Genomic DNA, 15,167 nt, shown 5'->3' on the forward strand with positions numbered 1-15,167 from the left:
GAGAAATCCCTCCTGACGTGCAACCTCACCCTCCCGGGCTGCAGCCTGAGGCGGCTTCCTCTCGTCCAGCCGCTCCCCTGACAGGGGCTGTGGGGGCTCCCCTGCCGCAGCCTGAGGCGGTTTTCTCTCGTCCTGCCGCTCTCCTGGTGCAGCCTGGGGCGGTTTTCTCTCGTCCTGCCGCTCTCCTGGCAGGCGATCTCTGTGGCGATCGAGAGGCGCCCCCGCTTCCCCCTGTCCCCGGCCAGAGCCCCCTCAGCTCCCGCACTACGGGTGCCGCCCGCGGCCACTCTTCCCCCGCCAGAGCCCTTCGCGGCGGGGGCGGGGACAGCGTTCAGCCGAGCCAATGAGGCATCGCCAGGGGCGTGGTCGGAACATTAGATTGGCTGATACACCAGGAAGCCACGCCCCTCCTCGTTCTGCCACGCCCCTCCCGGCGGAGGTAACGGTCGCGGCGCGCGGGGGTGGCGGGAGCGGCGGCGGCGGCAGCGGCAGGTGAGGGACAGAGCCCGGTACCGGCACCGGCAGCGAGCCCGGGCCGCACCCACACGGTACCGGCACCGCCACCGGGCTCCGGCAGCGCCGCTGCCACACCGGCACCGCGCCCCGGAGCCTCCAGCCCGTCCGGGACCGGTCCCTCCGCTCCTCGTGGCCGCCCCTTCGGGACCGGGCCCTGCTCCCCGCTCAAGGACCGGGCCCTGCTCCCCCCTCAGGGACCGGGCCCGCAGGACCGACACTCCCTGGGTCAGCTGCTGAGCCCCCAGACCCTCCGGGGGCTCCTCCGATCTGCCCCCCCCCCCGCCCCCCCATCAAGGACCGGGACCTCCGGCCCGTCAGAAATTTACCTACAATGATATCTGCCCTAATTAACCGCACCTAAATTAACCATAATGAGCACTGCGTTTATGTAGAAGCGTTTCGTTTCTTTGCTGAGTAAAATGCAGTTTCTGGTTCGCTCCCCTGTGGTATTCGCAGTGTTTCTGCTGGGTTGGAACATCTGTGTATATGAATGTTTTCTAGGAGTTAATGTCTTCTCTGAGCTCTTTCAAGCAGTTTAGCAAAAATCTGTAGCAAATGCTGAGTGAGGATTGAGTACGGGTTTGTAGAGGCCTTGAATTTCCAGTCTGTAATTTGTAAATTGCACTTGCATTATCAGAGACAGGAAATTCACTGTCTGAAGCACTCAGAGAAATGGATAAATTAACCCAAAACTCTGGGCAGATAAAGATTGCCATTCACGGCACAGAAAGGCTGATTTTTGAAGGACTCTTTCATCATGTAGTTGCTCAGTGACCTCTACAGAGGGCAGAAATGATCTGGTTGAGAGTTAAGACTTTTAAAGAGAAATTTTTAGTCTCTGTAGACGCAGATAACAGCTGGAAGGTGCTGCTGAATACCTGGAGAATGGTGCAAACAGGCATTAAGAAAATCTGCAAGGGTCTGTTTTGGTTTTTTTAAAAGTGTTACTGCAGGGAAAAACCAGATATTACTGGGAGAGGATGCTAATTAAATACCAAATGCTGTGTTCCTCTGATAAGTAGCTGCTGTGTGCCCCCTTTGCTTGGTTAGTGGGAACAGGGTGTGGATTATACTCACTTAAATAGGGTTTTTATTCATTTATCCAGCTCTAGGTAGATAAGATGGCTGCTCCTGAGAAAGATCCAGACCTGAGGCTGCTGCAGAAGAATCCACTGGGTAAGGACAGTCCTTTCTCCAGAGCCCTGCTGCTGTCAGATCCTGGCTCACGTTCTCTGAGGAGGCACGTGGCCCTCAGAAGATTCTCTACCAGAAGCTTTTTGTTCAGAAAAGTCTTATTTTCTCCCCTTGCCTGCCTTTTCAGCAGTCATTTGGTAAGGGATTTCTCCCTTAAGCTGATAGCTGATGAATCTGGGAGAATTAATGCAAAAATGCCTCTTTAACCTGCCCACTTCTGCTGTGCTCCTGCTCCTTTCAGTCAGAGCACCAGCTGGGTGTAACATGACCAAACTAATCAATGGGAATATAATTTACAGCTTCTGCATTCTGACTTCCTTCCCAAGGTTGTTGTTTAGTCTCCTGTTGATATTATTTCACTTCCCTGTGCTTCCTGCCATTTCCTTTAGGGAAAGATATTTTTTTAACAGGAACTCAGGGAGCGAAGCAAGGACCAGCTTGGGTTTTGGAGGCACTGGTAATTACATATGGCTTAATTAAAGCACAAATCCCCCTGTTTTTCCTCTGCAGGCCCCAGCAGCTGTCAGAAGAGCCAGTTCCTGGAGAGTGAGTGGAAGGCAGCCATGGTGTCCCTGAGGTCGCTGAGCCGCTGTCCCAGCGTGGCCGAGAGCGGGGATGGGGGCATTGGCACCTCCTGCTCGGACAGCACCGAGGGTGAGGGGCACCCCTGGGGCACAGGGACACCTGGGGGGCACAGCCTGGCACAGGGCCTGCAGGTGGCTGGGATGTCACCAAGGGAGGGGGGGCTGGCTGTGTCTCTGAGCTTATTGTCTCACTGCAGGGCTTTTAACTGGCCAAAAGGCACCTTGGTGACTTGCTGGTTCTTACTGTTCAGTGAGAGATTTATCAGCCAGTTTGTTGGGTGATTTTAAGGGTTTTTTTTTAAGGAAATAATTTGTAGGTGCCTTTGTGTTTGGCTGTGCAGTGTTAGAGCTGGGAGCTCTGCAGCCTGGCCTTCAGCTGAGGCACATGGTGAAATTTCTGGTCCCAGCAATTCTTTCCACCTGTTTTTTTAACCCTTATAAATTCTCTTTTCAGTAACAAGGTGTTCCTTAGGACACTTCACACAGCCCTGTGTTCCAGGGAGCATTTGGAATGATTATTAAGACTGTAGATCTCAGTGATGTGCCAGTGAAATGGAGGCTTCAGCAGGTCTGGCTGTTGGAGGCACTGCTGGAAACACTACACGAGCACATGCTGAAGTGTTCCATCAGGCCTCTCTCAGGATGATCAAACACCATTTGGCAGCTGGGGGCAGGGCAGATGATTTCCTTTGGGAAATGACCCTTCTGGGCCCTGGTGATGTCACAGCCGAGGGTGACCTGCAGGCCTGGCTGCTGCTGGGGCACGCTGAGCTCAGGACATTAGTCAGAAATGTTGTTGTGAGGACCCTCAGCACCCTCCAGGAGCTGATTGCAGCACCCCCACGTGATGTGCTGCTCAGGGACCTCGGGTTCCTGACAGTGACACCAGGGGATAAATTTAGGGGCTGTAAAAGGAAATGGTGCTGTCTGCTCCCTGTGCCAAGGTGAACGTGCTTGCAGCTGCCCAGTAGCATGGTGTTCTCTGGAGTCCCCAGGCACAGCCAAGCTGTGCTGAGAGATTTTCTGCCCTCACTGCTGGTTTGTGATGGAAGGGTTGAGTGCCTTTAGTGTGTGTGGTTTTGGTCTTTGCAGAGTCTGATTTGGGCTGTATTCAAATTGTAGTGTTTATTCATTGTTGTAGCAGTGCTTGGAGGGTACAAACAGGTGGGAGGGTGACTGGCTGGAGCATCACGTGGGGACGGGCCTTGGGCCAAAGCCATGAGGAAATCAAGCGTGTGTTCCCGGGACAAACCTGGAATTCCTGCGACACAGAACGTCTCAGGACAAGGAGTGGGAAGGGACCCTTTGCTGTTTGCCTTTCTCAGCCCTTGCTGTTGCTGTATTGAAATCTGAGAGCTGCTAAGAATAACCCCGAGTTGCCTGCAGCCAGGTTTGGTGCCCCGCTGGCAGGGCGGGCGCTCTGTCTCACTTCCTGTGGCCGTAGGTGAGAGCCATTGCCCCAGCTCTGGGACAGGCTCTGCCGGGCTGTCCTGGAGGGGCTGCAAGGTCAGATCCTCGGGGTCAGCGATGCTGGAGGCTCACCATGGGCTCAGGGAAGGCTGCTGCTAGCTCTGCTCACCCTTTGGAGTCGCTGAGCTGTGGGACGGGCAGAGCAGGATCGCGGGCTCAGTGTTCACATCAGTAAGTTTCAGCCTTTTTATTCAGTATCGAGGACTTGACTTCTAAACCTAGAGAAAGGTAACATTGATTCAAGATTATACTAGAGTAGATGAAAAATATGGATTAAACTCGGATTCTTCCTGTGGTGGGAGGAAAAGGTCAGCAGGTTCCTGAAACTTGTAGTGAGGGGGAACACAGATGTGCCTGAATCATCATGCTGCTGCTGCTGCTTAGGAGGATGTGTTCAGTGGGAAAGGAGCTGGTTTTAAAGTCATTTTGGAAAGCTCACTGGAGGATTGTATTTTCAGGACTGTAATTAGAGTATCACTCTTCTTCTTCCCCTAGACTTTTGCAACTCCAGTAGCGGTTCCTCATTCCATCCCATCAAAACCCAGGTGACCATTCCAACAGCCCACGTTATGCCTTCCACGCTGGGTGCCTCGCCCTCCAAGCTGTGCCCTGCAGGGGACCAGGGCTCTGCCGGGCCAGGCTCTGCCCCTGACCGCCCAGGGCTCGCCAGGAACGGGGACCTGAACGCCGGGAAGTGCCCTCAGGTGCCGCCCAGGGAGCTGCTGCGGCTCTGCAGGGCCTCGGGGGACAATGGCTGCGAGCACGCCTGGCCTCCCGCCGACCGCACCCGCACGGAGGGCGCCTGGAAGTTCGACACCCCTGCCGTGGAGCAGACCCTGAACCAGTCTCTGTTCCTGGACAGCGTGTGCACTGACCCTCTGCACAGGTGCCAGCAGCTCAACCCCAGCTCTGAGGCGGGGAAGGACCATTACAAGGTGCTGCCAGAGAGCAAACGGGCGCCGGGGGCCAACGGAGCCTGCGAGCCGCGCGACGGGCCCTGGCCCGGCGGGAGCAGGCTGATGCCAGCGGGACTCCAGGCCAACAGTTTGTATTCCAAACCTGTGGCAGCTCCCCCAGGCCGAGCCTGGATGCAGGAAGGCTGCACCCTGCACCCCCACCAGGGAGTCTGCGAGCTCAGTGCCTGGAAACAGCAGCTGGACAAAGTGCGGCTGCAGGTGGAGCAGATGCAGGTAGGCAGCTGTGGCTGTGTGAGCTTGAAAAGCCTTCCTGTCTCTGTAGTCAGGAATTGTGGTCCCAGACTAAGGAGCCAGGGGGAAAATGTCTGCTGCTTCTCCCTGAGTGACAGCAGAAGTCTCCTAGTGGTCTGTTTTTACAGCCTGTGGTGTCACAGGTATCGTTTGACACGCTGCGGGTGCAGAGCAGCCCTGGATTGTGTTACAGGGCTGCTCCACCTGCCAGATCAAGAGCTGAAATACCCTGTCTGATAGAAACTGGGAAGAAAAAGCATGCCAAGAGGTTTTAAGCAGTGTCTAGAATGGCTTTGTTCTGTATCTAGGATTAAGAAAGGCTTTTTTGAAAAAATGCATGAAACTAACTGCAGTTTATTAGGTGGAAGCAGTTTGTTTACTACCTCCCACTAGCTGTACCCTAATGGAGACAAATTGTTTCCAGCGAGCTAGGACAGTGATCTAAAATTATTTGTTAATCTCCAGTTGTGCTTGGGCAAACCTTCTTGTTCTTGGACATCAACAGAGACTGAAATAGCCCTGCCCTGGCATGCAGATGAGCACACAGTGTGCAAAATAGCTGCAGCAGTGTTGCAATTACCCCTGTGGGGCACAGACCTCTCCCTCCTTGTTTTGTCTCCTCTTGCAGTTACAAAATGGAGGCACCTGCCCCCATTCCTCTCTGTATTCCCCATCCCTGCCTGCACCTGACCCAGCTCAGTGGATCAATATCCTGAACTCCAATGAAAACCTGCTCAAGGAGAAAGAGCTCCTCATTGACAGGTGAGGCTTCGATCCTGACATGTGGTTCAAAGAGTCCAGTCCATTTCCATTTGGAAAGTACCAAGGAAGGCTCGTTTCTCAGAGTCCCTTTTGCCCAGCTGATTGTGTTTTATTGCAAAGAACAATAAAAGGACCTTAGAAAACAGCTTGAGCTCTTCTCTCCTTCTTGGAATTAGGACAATGATCCTGAAGGGCTCAAATAAATTAATTTTTTTATGGTTTTCTGTGTTTTATAAGGGATAAAGATTTCTGTTCATATCATGATTAACCTGGAATGTCAAAATAACTGCCTCTTTTCTGGGAGCTCTTTGAGACCTTTATTTTAAATTTGGGTTTTTGTGACTTTGGGCTGGTAAACAACATATCTCTTATCTAAGGCTAGTGGTGCACAAGCTTTTTGAAAAGTAAGTCCTAATGGAAAGTACCTTCAACATCTGGACTGTAAATACTTTTTCTTCCATTTTTTGAGTCATCTGTTGTCTGTTCATTCCACTCCTAAGCTCTAGAGTCTAGCTGGATCCTCCAAAACATGCAAGGCTTGTGTGTTTTATCTGTAATCATGATTGGGGGAAGGGAAGAAAAGTTAATGAGAATTGTAAAAAAGGTTAAAGTGTTTATTTCTCTGCAGGTGAAGTCTGAGTGGCAGAGTTGTGTTTGTGCTCTGCTGGTCGCTGTGTGGAGCAGCAGTGCTGTGGTGGCTCTGTTTGTGTTGTGCTGCTGCTCTCTATGTTTGAGAAGAGTGAATTGCCTGTTTTGTTACAGACAGAGGCAGCACATTTCCCAGCTGGAGCAGAAGGTCCGGGAGAGTGAGCTGCAGGTGCACAGTGCCCTGCTGGGCTGCCCAGCATCCTATGGAGACATCTACATGCTGAGGATGCAGGTACAGCAGGTGCCAGTGAGTCAGCAGTGCTGAATCCACTGGCCCAGACTGCTGCTGAGGTGTTTGCTGAGCAGGACTGGGCAGGGTCAAATTCTAAATTATCCCTTGTGTGGAGTTAGCATCACCTCTTGTCCCCTGAGATTCCCTTGGGTTGGATTAAAGCTGTGCTGTGTCAGATGGGCTGAGGGGTGTTTGGGGACTGGGGAGGATGAGGACACAGCCCTGGCACAGCTGGGGGGCAGTTTGTAACCCCCCAGATTGAGGGGCTGTCTGTGCCTGCAGGAGCTGCAGCGGGAGAACACCTTCCTCCGAGCACAGTTCACAGAGAAGACTGAGTGCCTCAGCAAGGAGAACATTGAGCTGGAGAGGAAGCTGGCTGCTGCAGAGGTGGACGTGAAGCTGGTCCGGGAGTCCCTGAAGGAGACGGTGCAGAAACATGCAGAGGAGCTAAAGAAACAGGAAGAAAGGGTATGATCCTGTTGCTCTGGAGATGGGGAGGTGGAGCTTTCTGTGGTGGTCTGTAATTGCAGGTGTTTTCTCATCTTGTTGTAGACTGTGGTTTGCAAGCAAAAGCCTTGTCTCCTCCTGCAGTTAGAAGCATTTCAGTGCCTCCTCTTTCAACCAAAAAAATGCCTGTCTTTAGCTAAATGAGCTAAGGGCATCTTGTATTTTGGCATTGTGTCATGTGCAAAAAAGCTAAATGATTTGGCTTATGGAAGACTGAAGAATAAATAAGAAATTAAATGAACTGAACTTGTCTGTAACTGTCCCTGCAGGTAAAGGGAAGAGACAAACACATTAATAACCTTAAAAAGAAATGCCAGAAGGAATCTGAACAAAACAGAGAGAGGCAGCAAAGAATTGAGACCCTGGAACGATACCTGGCTGATCTTCCAACCCTTGAGGACCACCAGAAACAGAGTCAGAAGGTAAAACTTCCTCTGAGCTGCAATGCTGGCTCTTCACATACTTGCTGAGGTGACTTTTCTATAGTTACATCTAGTCCCCTCTTGTTGCAGCTGAAGGAATCTGAGCTGAAGACCACTGCCCTGCAGGAAACAGTGCTGGCACTGGAAACAGAGCTTGGAGATGTCCAGGCTGCTTTCAGGGAGCAAGAGCTGCAGCTGGAAACCCAAAAGCACAAGGAGAGGGAGCTCCTGTCCACTGTGCACAGGTAGGAACGAGGAGTCAGCTTCATGCTGGCACTGCAGGAGCTGCTGCACGAGGAGGGTGATGCACAGCCCTGGCAGCTGGGGGAGTGGGGTGCAAACAGGGCAGCACTGACATTTGATATGAATTGAATTTCACTCCTCACATTGTTTCCTGTCTTAAAGTAAGGGAGGGATCATAACTAAAACTGTTTTTTTCCCCATGGTGTTCTGCTAATTGCAGCTTGCAGGACAAGTTGCAGCAGTATGCAAAGAATGCAGAGAGAGGACCCCCTGCCCAGGATGGGGAGAGGCAGAAAATGGAACATGACTCTCTGAAGAAGGAGTGTGACTGCCTCAGGAAGGTAAGGGGCTGTCCCAGTCAGGAATCCCACGTTTTTCCTTCCACTGAGTCACACCAGGCACTCAGAGGAAATCGGGGACTTGTAAAGACAATTGCACTGAGGCAGCAGTTCCTGGAGCTGCAGAGTGCAGGGTTCCAAAAGCTGTTCTTGATGTGATAACCACACACTTCTCCAGTAATGCTGGGGGGAAGCTGCAGAATGCAGAAGAGGGGAGAGGACAACCACAAGCATACAATGTCTGGTTTTAGCTGATAAATCTAATGGTGCCTTTTATCCAAGTCCCCTCCTAAGAGCATCTGTGATTAGAGCAGTAAGTGGACAGCAAAGAGAAGGAGAGGAGATGCTGTCCTACTGAAGGAGAATTCCTGGTGGTATTAACTGCAGCTGGGTGGCCACTTCTGATGCCTCTGCTTTTAATTGCAGATTGTGGACAAAAAGCAGAAGAAGATGGAGCAGTTATCCTTGCAAGTCAAGGTGAGAGGTGACAGGGAGAGACCTGGGACTTGAGAATATGCTGTGAAATGAGTTAGACTTACTGTGTCCCCATGGTCTGTTCCAGAACCTGGAAGAACAGGTGGCCCAGGAGGAGGGGACAAGCCAAGCTCTGAAAGAGGAGGCGATGAGAAGGGAAAATGCTCTGCAGCAGCTCCGGGCTGCCGTGAAAGAGGTCAGGGGGTGCTTGAGTGCCGGGGGTAGCACTGAACAAACAATGGAGTGTCTCTGAGCAATGCCCTGAATTTAGTCAGCAGCTCAATCTCTCCTGCTTCCTGCTAGTCAGTTGTCCTGTCAGGGCTGTGAAAGGAGCTGTGCCCTGCTGGAAGCAGCAGAAGCAGGTTGTGCCTCGGGAACTTGATGGGGATGGGATGAAGGAGGCCCAGCTTGCCGGCTGGGGGCAGCAGAACAGGAGCCCAAGCACAGCCCCAGCTGAAGGGCTGGGCAGAGCCCCTCCAGCAGCAGCCCTCGAGGCAAGCACAGCCACCGCTGGGGCTCACAGCCCCTGCTGGGGCGCACGGCCTCCTGAGAGCTTTGGCTGCGCTGGCCTCGGCAGGGACAGTGACAGTGACATTCGCTGCTCTGGGCACGGCCCGGAGCGCTGCATGCAAACCAGCTCCTGCCCTCTGCTCCCATCCCAGAGCAGCTGCCCCCAGAGTGGCAGTGCTGCCCCAGGTGCCCGCTGACGTGCCGTGTCCGTGTGTCCAGCTGTCCGTGCAGAACCAGGAGCTGATTGAGAAGAACCTGACGCTGCAGGAGCAGCTCCGGCAGGCGCAGCTGACGGCCCAGCCCCTGCCTGCTGACGCTGCCCGCCTGGCCCAGGAGCTGCACGGGGAGCTGGCCAGCTGCCTGCAGGATTTACAGTCTGTCTACAGCATCGTCACCCAGAGGGCTCAGGGCAAGGACCCCAACCTCTCTCTGCTCCTGGGCATTCACTGTGAGTACGTTTCCTTTCGAGCGATGGCAGAACAAACCCTTCTGTGCTTGGCAGAACTAAATAACTCACACAGAGCATGGAAGGTGCTCTTTCTGGGCTTCTGCATGCTCTTTCTGTGGTTGGCTTGCTTCAAAGGTGCATGTTGTAATAACTGAATGTTAAGTAGAACCTCTTTTGCAAATGTGAGTTGGTTTTTCTGGCTGATTTGCAAATGTGTGCGATCCTTGCTGAGAACTGCATGTGAGGAAACTCCCTTCTCTGACCCCACAGCTGTGCAGTACCCTGTGAAGGAGAAGGATGACCTGCTGAGCCCTGACGGACTGGCCAAGAAACTGGTGGAGGTAAAAGAGCTTCACAAAGAGGTGGAGGACTTGAGGACTGCAATATCTGACAGATACGCTCAGGACATGGGAGACAACTGCATCACCCAGTAAAGAGCACTCCCAAAGTAAGACAGGGAATGAAGACTTGAAACTCTCAGGAGTCTTATGCTCCTACAACCCCAAACCTATTCAGCACTTTACCATCCCTCTGCTCGGGTACAGGATGTGTGACTGATCTGATCTGTGAGGAACCAGGGGCTGTGTGCCAGAAGTGTTCAGCTGCTGACTGGGATAATTCAGGGCTTCAGTGTCAGGCTTTGCAGTAGCTTTGATCTCGTGGAATGTGTTTTGTGCTGTGTTTGCTGGAGCTGCCGTGGTCTCTGATGCTGGGAGACGAATTCTGACTTGCCTTCCAGGCATGTCAAATGCTGAACATGCAAGTGTGACAGTGAAAATCATGGCTAAAAGGAAATGTATGCCCTGGTCTTGCTGATAACCTCCCTGTGCAGGTCCTGTGGGACCAGTGGGACCAGAGGGTTGTCAGAGTATTTGTGGGGTATCTGGATTCCACAGGCAGGCAGGTGTGCCAGTTCCACTCCTGGCATTTACATCGAGGTGCTGCTGCCTTGGATTGATGGAGCAGGACCTGCTCTCCTCAGGTAATGCAACCATTCAGCAGCCAGCATGAGCTGAGGAATAAAGCAACACTAAAGGACTCTGGAGATGCTCCCCCTGGGCACTGTTACCCCAGAAGCCTTAAGCCTTTTGTCCCCCTGAATCAGCACTGGGAGTGGGCGGTGATTCAGACTGCAGAGGAAGTGGATTGATGCTGAAGTGCCTTAATGAGCTGGAAGAACCCTCTGCCCCCACTCTGCTCCGTGCCTAATGCATCCTCTGGCAGGTGAGGGGCTGCTCTTGCCTCTCACAGCCTTTTAGAGCCATCACAAACAATCCTGGGGAGCTCCAAGTGTCTGTGGCCCCTGCCAGAGCCTCCAAGAGCCTCTGTGCCCCTGGGAGAAAGCCATACTGGTCCTGATGTGGAGGAGGTGGCACAGGCAGCTCTTCCTGCCAGCAGTGGCCACTTGGGCTTTGTCACAGCCCTGTCCCTCCTTCCCCGCTCCTCTGCAAGTACTGGGATTTCTGAATGAGTCCCTGAGGGGTCAGTTTCACTGTCCCACCACCTTCCCCAACCCCAGTGACAGCTTTACAGTACTGAGGGTGGAACTTGGGTTTTTATCTTAAGAGCAAGATGACCAAGCTGTGACAGGGAAGAGTCCTGCTGACACTTGTTGTTTGGCTGCTCTTGGTTCACCTTGGGGCTGTGAGCCCTGGGTTTGGCAGAAATGCTTTTGTTATTCCTTTGTGTTAAAATTTTAAGACCAAATCTCTTTTGTTCTCGGTGTTTGGCCACCATGGGGGACGGTGGCCAGGAGCTGGTTGGTTTCTCCCACACAGGGAGCACACAGCCGTGTCTGTCTGTCTGTCCTGCTCTCCCTGGGTGTTCTGTTCCTGGCTGTGTCTGTACCCAGGCTGCTGGTGCTGTGTTCTGAGCAAAACACATTTCCAGGGCCGTTTTGAAGCTGTTGGTCCTGACTGCCGGGAGCTCTGCTGGCTCCTGCAGGTTCTCAGGGGCTTTGGGCACCATCTCCTTCTCCCCTTTGCTTTGGGGTGCAAGATCTCGTTCATGGGTGCTGTGAGGGGACAGGTGTGCCCTCTGTCCCTGCAGAGGTGATGCTGAGATGAGATTATTGTGGCTGGAACCACCTCAGCTGCTGCCTGGCGCTGTCCCGGCAGCTGTGCCCAGTCCTGTGTCCCCTCCACGGGGACATGTCCCCATCCTCCTGCTCAGCTGAGCCCCTCTGGCCCTGAGGGTGGTCTGGGTGCTGTCTGCTGCTGCTGCAGGGGAAATCTGGGGCTCTTTGCTACAGAACACCCCAGGTCAGGGCTGCAGGACCGTGTTCCCTCCCTGTCCCCCCCCTCCTCGTGCCACGCGTGTCCCCCGGTGTCGTGCCCGGTCCCGTTGGGCTCAGTGTCTGTGTCCCAGCCTCTGTCTCAGCGCTTGTTTGTATTTGGAGTATCAAATAAAGCTGCTCTGACCCACTCGTGCGAGGCCGTCCTGCCTGGGGAGGGAGGGACGAGCTCCGGGGCTGCTGCCGGTGCCTCCGCCGGCACGGCCGGTGCTCCCCGGTGCCCGATGGGAGCGGTGCCGGTGCCTCCCCGGTCCCTGCCGGGCCGGTGCCGGTGCCCCGGGGCGGTGTCGGGCCGGCCCCGCCGAGCCCGCATGCCCGGTGCCGCCGGCCCCATTGGCCCCCGCAGTCACATGCCGGGCGCGGCGAGGCCGCCGCTCCTCCCTCCATCCCTCCCTCCTGCTCCCCTGGCCGGGCTGGCGCTGGGAGCGGCCGCGATCGCACCATGAGCACCCTCAAGGTCTACAGCACCTCGGTGACCGGCTCCCGGGAGGTGAGCACCGGCCGCGGCGGCGGGCAGGGCCGGCGGCTCCGGGGCCGCGCTGCCCGGGCCCGGGCGTCTCTCGGCCGCGCGGCTGCCAAGCGCCCCCGCCCCATCCTCGGTGTCCCCTCTCTCCTGCTCGAGCCGTGCCGTCCCCATCTGTCCCCAAAGCCACCGCTCCGTGCCGGGTGTCCCCCCACGCGGCCGGGGCACCGAGCTGAGCCCGGCCGGCACGCCGGGTGTGTGCCCACCCTCCCTTCGCGCTCCTCTCCATCTCCCCGTAACCTGCCTTTCCCACCCGGCTTCCAGATCAAATCCCAACAGAGCGAGGTAACCCGAATCCTCGACGGGAAGAACATCAAGTACGAGCTGGTGGATATCTCCCAGGACAACGCTCTGCGGGAGGAGATGAGGGCGAAGGCAGGCAACCCCAAAGCCATCCCACCCCAGATCGTCAACGGGGACCAGTACTGCGGGGTGAGGCTGTGCCCCACGCCGGGCGGGTGGTGGGGGATGTCCTGTCCTTGGAGGTGCTGCACATGTTCCAGATGCCTTGTAAATGATTCCTTGTGAGCTGCAGGGACCGGGTGCTGCCAGGATTCACGGCTGTTTGCCTCGGGAAAAAGGGGACCCGGGTGGCAGTGGGGGGGTTTGGGTGGCAGTGGGGCTGTACCTGCTTTGTCCTGTCATCCTTGGCACAACCAGCTGGGGCCAGGGCTGGGAAGCAGATTGTGCCGTGGGCTCAGGGCCCCTCCTGCCTCGGGAGTGACCGTGTGGCCTTTCCCTGCAGGATTACGAGCTCTTCGTGGAAGCTGTGGAGCAAAACACCCTGCAGGAGTTCCTGAAGTTGGCCTGAGCCCTGCTTCCCCTCCCACCCTGGACTCTACCTGCATTCCTGAGCGCCCTCATCTCGACCACCCTCACCTCCAGGCTGTCCTGGCACCATCACCTGTATCCCAGCCCAGGGAAAAACCCATGACCAAAACTCCTCATTGCAGCTGCCTCTGACTCCCTCCTGCCTAACCCCGGTCTCATCTCCGAGGGATCCAAAGAAAGTGACGCTCGCTGCTTGGCCTGTGAGCAGAGCTGGGCCTGGCTCACGGCAGCTTCCAGTGCCTCTGTAAACAGCAAAGCCTCTGGGGCTGTGTGAGGTGATCCTGGCCTTCAGCCCCCTCCTCTGCCTCGCCAGGGAAGGGCTTAGGGCTGCATGGTACTTCCCACTTCTCCCAGCTGCTGTTAAAATTGTAAATTCTGCTGCCTCACTTCCTTTTTTTTTTTTTTTTTTGTCTTTTTCCTCCCCTCTTCATCTCAACTGCAGAGATTATGGCAACTAAGTAAGGTTTTTTTGTTTTTTTGGGGTTTTTTTTGTCTTAATTTAATGCAAAAATACTGCACAGAATGTGGGTGCGAGTGCCCACCGCGGTGGAGCTGGGGCCGAAGGCTGCCTGGGGAATGGGTGGGGCTGGCAGTGGGATCTGTGCTGCTCTGGCTGCCCTCCACCCTGAGCAGGCTCCCTGGTGAGCATTAATGGCTCAGGGCTGCCCCAGAACAGCTGATGCTCCAGCTGTCCCATCTTTCCTCTTTGTGTTGGCTTTTTTGCAATCCTGGACCAAGTGCATTTTGTTTTCCTGCCAAAAAGCAAGTTTATAACCAGTGTTGTCTTCCGAGATGCTATTAAATGTTACTGTACCTTTCACGGCGCTGCTCTTGCCTTTCTTTTAAATTCGGTTTTATTTTGGCTACAGGTTAAACATCACCCTACCTAAGGATTATGAGTCATTTCCAGCTGAGTGGGTTGTACCTGCTGCTGCAGCCTGACACAAAGATCTTAACACCTTAGATTGCTGCTGCTAATCAAAGGCTCGCAGGACGTGTGTGAATGTCCCACGGCGCAGCAGGGACAGGTACCAGAGCATTCCTCTCCTCTGCGTGGTGACAGTGGCAGCCCGGGGCAGGGACAGCCTCAGCCAGACGTGGCAGTGACAAACAATCCTTTGGCACAAAGATTGCCTGGAGCAGGACACAGAGGGGCAGGGGAAGCAGCTGCTCCTGAATCTGCCACAGGTGGGGAAGGAGGAAGGTGAGGGCGAGCTGTGGAAGCAGCTGGTTTGCTTCCTGTGTTTGAGTCGTGCAGCTCTGGTCACAGGGCTCTGGTCAGAGCTCTGGGCTTCCACAGCAGCCGTGCCTTTGAAATCTAAAGGAAGTGGAAATTGCAGCTGGAATAAAGGGTTTTATTGGGAGCCTTTGCTGAGGGCTGGGTCTGTGTGAAGAGGGAACCTGCCAGAAGGCCCTGCCTCGCATGAGTGGGAGTGTTGTCAGCTGGGAGTCAAGTGAGAGCTTGTCACAGCTGGAATGGGAAGAATGTGCTGGGGAAAGGGAAGGGGAAAAGTGCAGCCCCAGCCCACGGGCCAGGGAGGAAGATGCTTTGTTCAGGGCTGGGCAGAGAGGGTTCTGCTGCTCTCGGATGACACGGTGTCCTGTTGCAGCAGCGGCAGCGGGAGGAGGAGGGCGGCTACCTCCAGGCTGGAGCCGGGGCTGCAGCTGGGGGCTGTCCAAGGGAAGGAGCTGTGCACGTACAGGAAGCCCAGCAGCAGCAGGATCTCCCAGCTGAGCTGAGCCTGGCTCAGCCCCAGCCAGGCAAGGGCTCAAGGCCTTCAGGTTTAGCTGTGGCACTGAGCCTGTTTGTCCCTGCTGTCAGTGCAGGTGAGATCTGTAGGGAGCAGCTGCGTGTCCGTCCTGCTGCTGCAGTCCCTGAGCACAGCTGAGCACTGCCCAGCGCTGGGCTGGGGCTGGCAGGCTCCCCTGGGCAGGGCTCAGCCTGTGTAACCTGCACAGAGATG

General features: G+C 55.0%; 2 protein-coding genes across 3 annotated transcripts; both read left to right on the top strand.

The window, feature by feature from the left end:
• Positions 1-473: 473 nt before the first annotated feature.
• Positions 474-11,981, top strand: CEP85 (centrosomal protein 85). Of its 2 annotated transcripts, XM_084222759.1 has the most exons (14): positions 474-492; positions 1,623-1,692; positions 2,221-2,364; positions 4,260-4,954; positions 5,601-5,734; positions 6,497-6,614; positions 6,897-7,082; positions 7,391-7,543; positions 7,634-7,788; positions 8,007-8,127; positions 8,551-8,601; positions 8,687-8,794; positions 9,328-9,556; positions 9,827-11,981. In XM_084222759.1, exons 2-14 carry the CDS (start codon positions 1,638-1,640, stop codon positions 9,988-9,990), a joined length of 2,313 nt encoding a protein of 770 aa, XP_084078885.1. In that variant the 5' UTR covers positions 474-492; positions 1,623-1,637; the 3' UTR covers positions 9,991-11,981. The 2 variants fall into 2 exon arrangements, with proteins under 2 accessions (XP_084078885.1, XP_084078886.1); XM_084222760.1 differs by lacking the exons at positions 474-492; positions 1,623-1,692; positions 2,221-2,364 and adding an exon at positions 3,570-3,935.
• Positions 11,982-12,091: 110 nt separating this feature from the next.
• On the top strand, positions 12,092-14,015 carry SH3BGRL3 (SH3 domain binding glutamate rich protein like 3). The gene is given in 4 exon segments (XM_084222806.1): positions 12,092-12,260; positions 12,263-12,339; positions 12,637-12,804; positions 13,118-14,015. Coding segments are annotated over 4 exon segments (411 nt in total). The 5' UTR covers positions 12,092-12,160; the 3' UTR covers positions 13,184-14,015.
• Positions 14,016-15,167: the final 1,152 nt, after the last annotated feature.

The sequence above is a fragment of the Fringilla coelebs genome (genome assembly GCF_963513975.1).
Source record: "Fringilla coelebs genome assembly, chromosome: 28".
NCBI classification, from domain to species: domain Eukaryota; kingdom Metazoa; phylum Chordata; class Aves; order Passeriformes; family Fringillidae; genus Fringilla; species Fringilla coelebs.

What these genes read in the sequence shown, in the direction of transcription:
- CEP85 (XM_084222759.1), top strand. Translation starts at nt 1,638, where the DNA reads ATGGCTGCTCCTGAGAAAGATCCAGACCTGAGGCTGCTGCAGAAGAAT. An exon ending in CTCCTGTCCACTGTGCACAG is followed by an intron (nt 7,789 to 8,006) that starts GTAGGAACGAGG and finishes TGCTAATTGCAG; the next exon opens with CTTGCAGGACAAGTTGCAGC. An exon ending in TCCGGGCTGCCGTGAAAGAG is followed by an intron (nt 8,795 to 9,327) that starts GTCAGGGGGTGC and finishes CCGTGTGTCCAG; the next exon opens with CTGTCCGTGCAGAACCAGGA.